General features: G+C 41.3%; 1 protein-coding gene and 1 non-coding gene across 3 annotated transcripts; one reads left to right on the plus strand and one right to left on the minus strand.

The window, feature by feature from the left end:
- Positions 1-2,365: 2,365 nt before the first annotated feature.
- TRNAI-GAU (transfer RNA isoleucine (anticodon GAU)) lies at positions 2,366-2,439 on the minus strand. The gene has a single exon. It is a non-coding gene; the product is annotated as a tRNA-Ile (tRNA).
- A 6,127-nt stretch (positions 2,440-8,566) lies between these two features.
- Positions 8,567-10,525, plus strand: NUPR2 (nuclear protein 2, transcriptional regulator). Of its 2 annotated transcripts, none has more exons than XM_063090887.1 (2): positions 8,567-9,185; positions 10,414-10,525. In XM_063090887.1, the coding sequence occupies exon 1, from the start codon at positions 8,597-8,599 to the stop codon at positions 8,882-8,884; it is 288 nt and encodes a 95-aa protein (XP_062946957.1). In that variant the 5' UTR covers positions 8,567-8,596; the 3' UTR covers positions 8,885-9,185; positions 10,414-10,525. The 2 variants fall into 2 exon arrangements, with proteins under 2 accessions (XP_062946957.1, XP_062946956.1); XM_063090886.1 differs by having other exon boundaries at positions 10,428-10,525.
- The last annotated feature ends 1,509 nt before the right edge of the window (positions 10,526-12,034 follow it).

Consider the following 12,034-nt stretch of genomic DNA (forward strand, 5'->3'; position numbering starts at 1 on the left):
GGTCACTGTTAGTGTATAGAAACACAACTGATTTTCACATGTTGATTTTGTATCCTTCAACTTTGCTGAAATTGTTTATTAGTTTTAGTAGGCTGTGTATATTTATGTGTGGGTGGAATACTTTAGGGTATTCTATGTATAAGATCACGGCATCTGTGACCACAGATCATTTTACTTCTTCCTTTCCAGTTTGAATGCCTTTTATTTCTTTTTCTTGTCTAATTTCTCTGGCTAGGACTCCCAATACTATGCTGACTAGAAGTCACAAGAGTGGTCATCCTTGCCTTCTTCCTGATTTAGAGGAAAGGTTTCAGTCTTTCACTACTGAGTATGATGTTGCTGTGGCCTTTTCATCTTTGGCTTTTGTTATGTTGAGGTAGTTCCCTTCTTTAACTAGTTTGTTGAGTGTTTTTATCATGAATGGGTGTTGAGTTTTGTCAAGTAGTTTTTCTGCATCAGTTGAGATAATCAAGTGGTTTTTTCCCCCTCTATTCTGTTAATGTGGTGTATTGCATTGATTGATTTCATATGTTCAGCCATCCTTGCATTCCAGGAATAAATCTCACTTGTTCATAGTGTATAATTCTGTTAATGTGCTGCTGAATTTGCTTTGCTAATATTTTGTTGCAATTTTTTTGCATCAATGTCTATAAGAGATATTGACATGTAGTTTTCTTTTTTTGTAGTGTCTTTGACTGGCTTTGGAATTAAGGTAATGCTGAATGCATAAAATGAGTTCAGAAGTGTTACTCTTCATTTTTTTGGAAGGGTTTGAGAAGAACTGGCATAATTCCTCTTTAAATGGTTGGTAGAATTCACCAGTGGAGCTCTCTGTCCAGGGCTTTTCTTTGGTGGGTAGTATTTGATTACTGATACAATCTCCTGACTACTTATAGATCTACTCAGATGCACTATTTCATCATGCTCCAGTCTTAGTATGTCTCTAGGGATTTGTTGATTTCATCTATGTTATTGAATTTATGTACAATTGTTGTAATATTCTCTTAGACTTCTTTTATTTCTTAGGTATTGGTTGTAATGTCCCCTCTATCATTTCTTTTTCTTTTTTTCTTTTTTTAAAAGATGACCAGTAAGGGAATCTTTACCCTTGACTTGGTGTTGTCAGCACCATGCTCTCCTAAGTGAGCTAACCAGCCATCCCTATATATAGGGATCCGAACCCGGGGCCTTGGTGTTATCAGCACCATAGTCTCCCAAGTGAGCCAGAGGCCAGCCCCCCCCCATCATTCTCATTTTAGTTGAGTCATCTCTCTTTTTTTCTTAGTTGATCTATTGAAGAGTTTGTCAATTTTGTTGATATTTCAAAAAAAACTTTTAGTTTCATTGATTTTTTTTCTATTGCTTTTCTGTTTTATCTCTGTTCTAGTCTTTATTATTTTCTTCCTTCATATGTCTTTGGCAGTTTTTCATGTGTTTGTTGGCCATTCATATATCTTCCTTTGACAAATGCCTGCTTAGCTCCGTTGCCCATTTTTAAATTGGGTTACTTATTTTTTTGCTGTAAAGGTGTTTGAGTTCCTTGTATATTCTGGATATTAATCCTTTGTCAGATGTATATTTTGCAAATATTTTCTCCCACTCTGTTGGTTGTCTTTTAACTCTGTTAATTGAATGGAAATCATCATGTCGAAGGGATACCTGTACTCCAATGTTTATTGCAGCACTATTTACAATAGCCAAGAGTTGGAACCAGCCCAAATGTCCATCATCAGATGAGCAGATACAGAAAATGTGGTATATCTACACAATGGAATTCTACTCTGCTATATAAAAGAATGAAATACTGCCATTTGCAGCAACATGAATGGACTTAGAAAAAATTATATTAAGTGAAATAAGTCAGGCACAGAAAGAGAAATAACACATGTTCTCACTTATTTATGGGAGCTGAAAATAAATAAATAAATACACAAACAAATGGGGGGTCAGGGAAGAAGATACAACAATCACAATTCTTTGAACTTGTTAAGACAAGTGAACAGATATGATGTTGATGGGTGGGAGGGGGGAGAGGGAAGGGAGAAGAAGGAATCAGTAAAGGGACACAAAAATCAACTACATTGTGTATTGATAAAATAAAATAAAAATAAATACTGTAGAAAATAAAAATTGGGGTTACAAACTAAAATTACAATAATACTGGCTTTTATATTTGTCTATGTATTTACTTTTACCAGAGATCTTTATATGTTCATATGACTTTGAGTTACTAACATCCTATCATTTCAAACTGAAGGACACCCTTTAGCATTTCTTGTGGGTTAGGTCTAGTTGTAATGACTTTCCTCAGCTTTTGTTTACCTGAGAATATCCTAACTTACCCCCACCTTTCTTTTTTGGCAGCTGACTAGTACAGGGATTGAACCCTGGACCTTGATGTTATCAGCATCATGCTCTAACCAACTGAGCTAACCAGCCAGCACATCTCCCCATTTTGAAGGACAGTTTTGCCTAATATAGTATTCTCAGTTGACCATCTTTTTTTTACAGCACTCTAAATGTATCACGCTACTCCCTTCTGGCCTCCAAGGTTCCTGCTGAGAAATTGGTTGAGGATCCATCGCACCAACAAATCACTTTTTTCTTGTTGCTTTCAAAATTTTCTCTGTTTTTCAACAGCTTAATTATAATGTATCTAGGTGTGGGTCTCTTAGGGTTATCACACTTGGAGTTCTTTCACTTTCTTGTATTTGTAAATTCAAGTCTTTCCTCAAATTTGGGCAGTCTTTGGCTATTATTTCTTAAAGTAACCTCTCTTCTCTTCTCATTTTTCTCTTCTCCTCTGGAACTCCTATAACGTGTACAAGTGCACTTCAGAAAGTTCATGAAAAAATGGGATTAAAACATAATATGAATCCTTTTATGAACTTTTTGACGATCCCTCGTTTGTTCTGCTTCATGGTATCTGACAGATCCTTTAGGCTCTATTCACATCTCTTCATTCTTTCTTCTTTCTACTCTTCAGATTCAATAATTTCACATGTCCTATCTTCAAGTTCACTGATTCTTTCTTCTGCCTGACAAAATCTGCTGTTGAGCCCCTGTAATAAATTTTACAATTCATTTATTGTATTTTCTAGTTCCAGAATTTCTGTTAGGTTCCTTTAGCTCTTTCAGCATATTTAAGACAGCTTTTTAAAAAGTCTTTGTCTATTAAGTCCAATGGCTGTTGCTTCCTCAAAAATGGTTTCTGCCAGTTAACTTATTTGTTTTAAATGGGCCATGTTTTGCTGTTTCTTTGCATGCTTTGTGATGTTGTTGCTGTTAAAAACGGACATTTGAAAGAACATCCATCTCTTCCAGTCTTTGCAGACTAGCTCTGTGCTGGGGCATCTCTGTAGTAGTTAGCTGGGTCTTCCCTGAGCCTTGGGATACACCTAAGGTGAAAGCTTAAGGTCTTAGTTTTTTTCTGATCATGTGTCTTCCCCAGTCCTCTGTGTGGTTTTCCAGTTTCCCCCAATACACAGCTGTTTCTGAAAGTCTTAATTTCTCACAGTCTCACCCAGCTTCTTCTTAGGGCCTTAGATGGTCTATTGTATGTCTCCATCTGTAATCTCTTGCCCTAGATACCTGTGGGTCTGCAGTCTCCATATAGCTTTCCTAAACAGTGACCACTACTTTTCCACCTGAGGCTCCAACGTCAGTCTTCAGGCAGCCCAGACAAATTAGAATGTTTCAGGTAAGGTCTGCTCTTCTCCTTCTGGTTTGGTGGAGGGAATTTGGAACTGGGCTGCCCCCTTCTTCAGACAAAGACAGGTGCTGTGCCATGGAAGGGGTGGGGCAAGGATGAGTAAAAATGGCATGAATTTTCCTACTCTTTTGAATGTGGCTTTTTAAAAATTGATTATTTGCTTGGTTGCTATAGACATTTGACCTTTCCAGAGCTCCTATAAGATTATTTTAACCAGTTTCTGATTGCTTCTTTAATGTTTCTGTGCAGGAGCAAAGGCTTGGAACTTCCTAGTCTGCCATTTTGCTAATGTCACTTTTGCTTTATTTTGACTTTTGCTCAAATGTCACCTCCTCAAAGACGCTCCAGCCACTGTGCCTCATAGTTCTTAACTGCACCTATCACTGAGATTTGTTACATTTTTTTGGTTGTTGTTGCCTGCCTCCTCATAGTAGAATATAAACTGCATAAGAATAGAGAACTTTATTCCGAAAGTCTAAAACAATACCTGGCCCATAGTGAATGCTTAATAAATGTATTTTGAGTGACTGAATGAACGAGTCTTAAACAACAATTTGAATATTCTCATTTGCATTAATAGTTTTTAATAGTTTTGGTTGTTTATATATCCATATAGTATTTAACTGATAGGCATTTATTTTGCACCTACAGCTGGAGATGGCAGGAGGGGATGGGCGAAGGTGTTTCTGTTACCAAACCAAAGTCCAGCTGCCTGCCACCAAAAGGAAACAAATGACTTAAAAGTCAAATGCTGGTGAATAGATAAGGCAATTTTACTTGGGACTAGTAACCTGAAGGGGAAGATTGGCTAACCTGTCTCATCTCCTCAAGTTAACCGAGGGTTTTTATGGGGTAAAAAGCAGGAAGTGAAAAGCAGGAAGGAGGGGGATGTGAGCTATGGTAGTTCTGTGTAAGGAGACAGGTGCAAAATTTCACCAAGGCTCTGCCTGGTTTCTGTTCTCATCCTTGACTTTATCTTAGGGCCCTGCAGGATTTTGATTTGCTTTGGGGTGGGGTCAGCATAGCTTTATTGATGTCTTCCTTGCTTTTTCAGGATCTGTAAAACAGCTCTACACTTATGTAAATGATGTCATCTTGCTCTATAACCAAGGATCAAAATATCAAGTAACCATGGGAAAAGAGGGAACTCGGATAAATGCATGCCAAGAAAAAAACTAAGGTCTTTAAAATGTTCTTAAAGCCCAGGTGACTTTAGGTCACAACATGGCTTAAGTCCTGCTCACTCCAACATTCCCAATCTTGTACAGAGCTCGACAAATACAACAATAATGCAAAGGCATGAAGAATGGGAAAGAGAGAGAAGTGTAGAATGTAAGGTGCAGCCAGCTCTGTGTTTGCAAATGAGTATCATTTACGTCCTTTCTGAGGGACCTCAGAGACAGAAGCAACCTCTGCTTAGGTCTGAAAGCAGACACAGGAGGCCACTCTACCATGGACCTTGGGCAAGCCACATGAACTGGCTGAATCTCCATTTCTCTTTCCACTACTTCATGTGGTATTTGCAATGATTCATTGACAATGCTAATGAAAGAGACAGAGCTTTATAATCTATGCTAATATAAGGAATTAATTTGCTCCTGAAGCATGACTGTTGCTTGTTTCTCCCCTAGGTCTGGAGTCAAATCACTAAACAAGGTACAAAGTCCACTTTTAAATTTTATTCCAGTGATGTAATCAGCATTAGTTTAGAGTCCTTGGATGGGAAAGCAAGAGAGATGGTGGCATTTACTTTTAAATATCACCCCAGAAGGTAAGAGGGCAGGGATGTTCAGCAATCCATCTGTGAACTAAAAAATAATAAATTCATACCAAAAGACACAGTAATATGGAAGAAATAACTCCCTAGGGGTTGGAAGACGGCAGTCTTAGTCTGCTTTTTATTAGTTATGTAACCTTGTGAAAGTTGTTACCGTTCCCTCATCTGTAAAATTGTGACAGTAATATCCCACAGGGTTCTTGTAAAGACTGTCAAAAGACAAAATAACAGCAAATAGTGTAACGATCTAATTGGCTTTTATTTGCAATTCTAGAATTGAGCAACACCTCATTCTATAAAATAGAATTAGTGTTCTGATGAGCTGAGCAGAGAAGTTTGGCTTTATAGGCAGAAAAGGGCTGAAGAAAGCAGAAACAGAAGAAAAGTGATTGGGCATTTGCGATTGGTCAACTGAGATTTAGAATTGCAATAAAGCCAATTGAAATCTTTTTTTTTTTTTTTTTTTTTAAAGATGACCGGTAAGGGGATCTTAACCCTTGACTTGGTGTTGTGAGCACCACGCTCAGCCAGTGAGCGAACCGGCCATCCGTATATGGGATCCGAACCCGTGGCCTTGGTGTTCTCAGCACCACACTCTCCCGAGTGAGCCACGGGCCGGCCCAAGCCAATTGAAATCTTTAACTAAATTTGTTGCAATTTTGTCCTTTGACATGTCTCTAAATACCATTCTCCACACTAAAAGGATCCAGGATTTGTTGGAGAAATGGCTGAGTCAGGGTCTAGGGCACAAATATATAGGATGAGCCAGGACATCTTTGTGTGTCAGAAAGCAAGGATGTTCTCCAAGACTACTAGATTAATGCCAAAAGAATGAAGTAATTACATGAAGTTCTCATTGGCCAAAGATGGGACAATTTGAGCATAGCAAATAATGAAAGTGAATAAAATTGATTGAAACACATTGACTATATCTTAAACAGATATGAGTTCATAGCGATTCTCAAAGGAAAAAAAGTAGTTCATTAGAACCCCCTGAAACCCCATGTTTAAAAGTGAAGAATTAAGCATTTATCCTGCCTTTCCTGTCAAAAGCATATTTTAGGTTAACCAAATAGCCTCAGTTCATGAGGCAAAGGATTCTAGCTAATAAATTTAAAAGAAGTTATTGAATTAGAAAATTACTACAACCCATAATGAAATAGCAAACGAAAGTAATAGCAAATAAAGCAATGAACAATGAACAAAACCACTAAATAAACGTTTAATGAGGAACTTCAAGACTGCAGGATCAGGCTGTCACCATCTGAGCCCAGCACCACGGAAACTGCATTGATGAGGCATTGTGTGATGCCAACACACATCGTTTCCTGGAGTTTTCTTGCCCCCTAAATTGAATCAGAATAAACAAGCCTCTTCAACCAACCTTGATTTACAGGAAATATGGGAGAGAGACGAACAATTTATTATTTATTTATCTCTTTCTTTCTTTCTTTCCTCCCTCCCTCCATCCTTCCCTCCCTCCCTCTCTCTCTCTGTTTCTGTCCCCTAGGCCCCTCACCCTGAGACGAACAATTTAAATGACACCAGAAGGAAGCAGTCACATCCACAAAGTTGGACATTCTACAAGACCACTGACGTAGTTTCTACCAATGTCAGGTAAAAATTTAAAGGGCGGGGGTTCTGAATATGAGACTTGAAAGCCATACAAGCAAATTTCATGGGTACATTTTGGATGTATTATTCTGAGTTGTACGAACCAATTATAAAATGATGTAACTTAAAAGACAATCACAGAAATTTTACTCTGGACTGGATATTAGTACAGATCAGCTTTACTTTTCTAGAGCTGTATATTGAACTACCTAGGGGTTAAACAACAGTGTCTGCAATTTGATCTGAAATGATGCAGCAGAAGAAAGCAGAAAGGAGGGCCAGCCCGTGGCTCACTTGGGAGAGCATGGTGCTGACTACACCAAGACAATCGTTAAGATCCCCTTAAAGGTCATTTAAAAAAAAAAAGAAAGAAAGCAGAAAGGGATGCAGAAAGCAAATGTTTCAGGATTCGATCATTGTTCAGTGTGGTGGGATATGGGAATTCATTGTTTCACTCTTTTCACTTTTAAGAAGGTCTGAATATTTTAGTAAATTTTAAAGACGTTTTAAGAAGAGATCATATGCAGAAGAGTGGTACAGGGACAAACATTAGTTCTCTTTTCCCAACAGCATAGATACAAGAGGTGGGCGGAGGCGAAAATCTCGGTGTTCTATTAAAAACACTACGAATTGCCGTCAGCCCGGTATGTAGGCCTCGCCCCACCGGGGAGCTGGCTGCAGAGTGCGCGGAAAAACATCGGCAACTTAATCACAGAGAGAAACTCGGCAAGATTAAATATTTGACAAATATTTGTTGTTTCCTTCTTCCTTTCTTACGTAGGAAATTATTTTCCATCTATTAAAAAGAAATCACCGAGGAGTAGCTGCATTTTTGTGGGACAATCATCTGGGCTAGTCAAGCCACACCAAGGCCGTCTCTCTGTAGCCCCGAGGGCAGCGCCGGGAAGCGCTGACCAGGTGACCAGGCCTGGGGGTCGTCGCGGATACCCCGCGACAGCGCCCACCCGGCTCCACGCCTGCTCTGTCCCGGTGACGCCCTTTACACCGACCAGTCGCATCCCCGCCGAGAAAGCGGACGTGTGAAGCGGCCGGAGCCCAGGCAGGACACGGCCTGCAGGCGGAGGGGCTGAGCACCCGCACAACGTCTTCGCAGCAGATACAGGAGAGTTTCTAACACACGTGACGCAGGGCTGGCGGGTCTGCTCGGTCGGTAGAACGTGGCGCGGTATCACAAGGACCGGGGTTCGGACCCCCAGACCGGCCAGACTCCAAGGCAAACAAAAAAAAAAAACGAGCGACCGGAGTGGCCGACATTTCACCCGAAGCCGCACCCCTCACCTAGCCGGCTCGCTGTAGAAACCACGGTCGACCGCAGTCCCACAGCCCCGCGGCACGAGCGCAGCGCGCAGGCCCGCGCCCTGTGACCTCACGAGCTCCGGCCGGCGGAGCCAATCGGCGCGCGGGGCGGGGCGCCCGGGCCTCCCCCTCTCTCCCTCCAGCAGGAGCGCGCGGGCGGCCGGGCGGCGGGCGCGATGGAGCCGGGCGCTTCCCTAGCAGTCGCCCGCGGCCCGGCTCCGGCGTGGCCCCCGGCGAGCGGCGAGGAGGAGCTCTACGACTGCCTCGATTACTACTACCTGCGCGACTTCCCGGCCTGCGGGGCGGGGCGCAGTAAGGGCCGCACGCGGCGCGAGCAGGAGCTGCGCACCAACCGGCCGGCGCCCGGCGGCCACGAGCGCAAGGTCGCGCGGAAGCTCCTCGATGGCCAGCGCCGGCGGCGCCAACGCCAGCTGAGGCCCCGGCCGCGCACCCGCCTCACCTGAGCGCCTCCCGTCCGCTCGCCCCGGCTCCCCCCGACCGCAGGTGCAGCGTTGTAGCTGGACAGAAGAAGGGGCCGGGAAACGCAGAAGACGCCTTTGAAATAACGCACGAGAGCTTTCCTTCCAGTGCTCACTCTCGGACTAAAGACGATGACCGATCCGTGTTTCTGTCTGACTCTGCAGGACAACCGAAGAGCCTGGTGAAAGCATTTTCTCCGACTCCATCCGTCACCGTGGTCCCAAGAGGGAGAGAATCCCAGTTGGTCAACACAACTTTTCGACATCGCTTAAGTTTACTGCTTCAGTATCTTTTCTTTGCTAATGGACTGCTAAGTACCATGAAAGTGGGCTTGCCTTTTTAGGGTTTTTAATTAAAAGAGAGCAGCAAGAATGGCATTTTAGGTATTCCAGATTTTTGGGTTTTTTTTTTTTTTTCCAGTCACTGTGGCAACTCGTTCCAAGTCCACAAATACTTGAGTTCTTCCTGTAAAGAAGAGGTCACAAAGAAATGAGAGAGGATAGGCATTTGTACAAGATTCCTACCCAAATGTCATAGACTGCTCTGTTTAATATTTGCTATAATAGTATATATTAACAGTTGCTAGGTTCTCGGCACTGTTGATCCACAACAATCCTTTGAAGTAGATCCCGCTATCCCCATTTAGAGAAGGGCTTCGAAGGCACAGAGTTCAAGAGGCTTTCCAGAGGTCACACAGCTAATTAGACAGTAGACCAGGTAGTCTCACCCCAGTACCTGTACTCCTGACCTCTACATTACTTTGTTTAGCACAGCACTAAATATTTAATATTTAGTTTTACCCAGAATTTTCCTATGGGCTATGGTAAACACATATGTTATATGCAAACCATGCTATATGTTAACGATTTTTTTTGAAAATGAAAAATTTAACAGGAGTTTCACTTTCTTCATGCTAATTGATAAAAGAAATGATGCTCTTTTCAAACGCATTTTTAAATTTATTTTTCCCGTGATTTGAGAGAAGTGTGTTTTAAGTGCCCCAAACGAGCACATACTCAAAAAGCATTCACTGCTTTCAGCATCAGTTTTCCTCAACCGTTAGACAATGTTCTGTGTTTATATAGCATCCAACGCAATAAAGGGCCTGGCATATAACAGGTGCTCAATGGATGGTAACTATTTTAAAATTTACAGAATACCATCCCTCCTTTATTTTCTCTCTAGTCGTGAAGCCTTAAATTCTTTCACTCACTATATTAATTCTTCTTTTAAAATGTCTCCAACATCCAGGCAGTGTGGTATGGCAGTAGTCTTGGCTTTGGAGTCAAACACCTGTATAGACTTGGGCAAGTTACTTAACCTCTCTAAGCATGTTTCCTTACCTATAAAATGGAGGTAATATTAGTACCTATTTCAAGAGTACCTGTGAGGAGTAGATGAAATAATGAAGTAAAGCTGTTAGTGTCCAATACATAGTAGGCACTAAAATAATTAGTAATAATGTTCCCCATGTCTCTGTCTTACCTTTTAGGATTTTCTTCCTTAACCTTAGTCTCCCTCTGCTAGTTCTTGAACACCACGTCCACATTAATCTTCCTGAGGATCATTTTAATGATGGGAAAACCCTCACTGGGTTCTCTAAGTTTGTCGAATAAAAAACCTAGATTCCTTATATGGTTTGGGAAATCATTTACTGGATTTTCTCAAATTTGTTTCCCACAAGTTAAAAAAACACTCTGGTTCTTGATGCAGGTCTTCTGTCCCCTAAACCCACCATATTCAGTCTTCCTCTTCATCTGAATCTGTGCTAGTCTACCTAGCATGCTGTTTCAGCCTTTACAATTATAATCTTTCTCAAACTAATTCCACCTATACTTATTTTAAGTGCCAGCTTCTCCCTGAAGCCTTCATCCACATTGAATGCCCACTCCCTTGAAATACTATAGAACTTCATATAAACACCACTTAACCACTTGTTCATATAGTATTTAGTACTTTTAGGTCAACAGTTATATTCATTATTTTTTTGGTCAATGTATGCAAAGCACTGTATTCATATATGTATGTCTTAGTTATGTAAGGAAAAACTACATTTAGAGTGTAAGGATCATAATGTCTTAAACATATCAGTTCCTCCAGAGCTCCTGCTGTAAAGCACAGCATATCCAGACAGACATAAGCCATGTTGAAGTAATACTCTATAGAATGTTCTGCATACTAGATTTTACTCATTTTAGATACTAGAACTTTTTAGTTAAGTTATAAATATGGTCACTGTAGAAAATACGTGTGTTATCTATTTTTGTTTTGGTCGTTAAGGGGATCCAAACCCTTGACCTTGGTGTTATCAGCACCACGCTCTAACCAACTGAGCTAACCGGCCAGCCCATGTTATCTATTGGTGTGTAACAAATTACTCCAAATCTAGTGGCTTAAAACATCACACTTCTTTTCTCAATTTCTGTGGGTCAGGAATTCAGGGGTGGCATGGTTGGGTCATTCTGGCTCAGGGCATCTCATGAAGGTGCAGTGAAGTTGTTGGCTGAGACTGCCGCCATCTAAAGGCAGTTTCCAAGATGGCTCGCTCACACAACTGCTAACAGGAGGCTTCAGTTCCTTGAGCCTCTCCATATGCTGCTTGGGTGTCATGGTATAACAGCTGGCTTGCCCCAGAGTGACTGACCTGAGAGAGTGGGCAGGGAGGAAACCACGGTACCTCTATGATCTAGTTTCTACAGTTGCAAATCATCACTTTTGCCTTTTCTTATCTGTCAGGAGAGTCACTAAATCCAGGCCACACTCAAGGGGAGAGGAATTAGGCTCCATCTTTTGAAGGGAGTGTCAAAGAATTTGTGGACGTATTTTAAACATGCTGGCCAGTTAGCTCAGTTGGTTAGAGTGTGGTGCTGGTAACATCAAGGTCAAGGGTTTGGATCCCTATACGGGCCAGCCACGAAAGGAAGGAAGGAAGGAAAGAAAGTTCATTGTAGAAAAATTGAAAATTATGGACAAGGAAAAAAAAATCACTGAAAATTCCACTACCCAATGGATAACATCATTACTTGGGAGTATGTAATTCCAGGCTTCAAAATATATATGAACTTTCTCAAGATATAAACCTACTATGTACACTATTTTGTAACCTGCTCTTTCACTTAATATATTGTAAAGAT

This window comes from Cynocephalus volans, chromosome 3 (genome assembly GCF_027409185.1).
Source record: "Cynocephalus volans isolate mCynVol1 chromosome 3, mCynVol1.pri, whole genome shotgun sequence".
NCBI lineage: Eukaryota > Metazoa > Chordata > Mammalia > Dermoptera > Cynocephalidae > Cynocephalus > Cynocephalus volans.

Coding starts and splice junctions, on each gene's coding strand:
- NUPR2 (XM_063090887.1), top strand. CDS start 8,597: ATGGAGCCGGGCGCTTCCCTAGCAGTCGCCCGCGGCCCGGCTCCGGCG.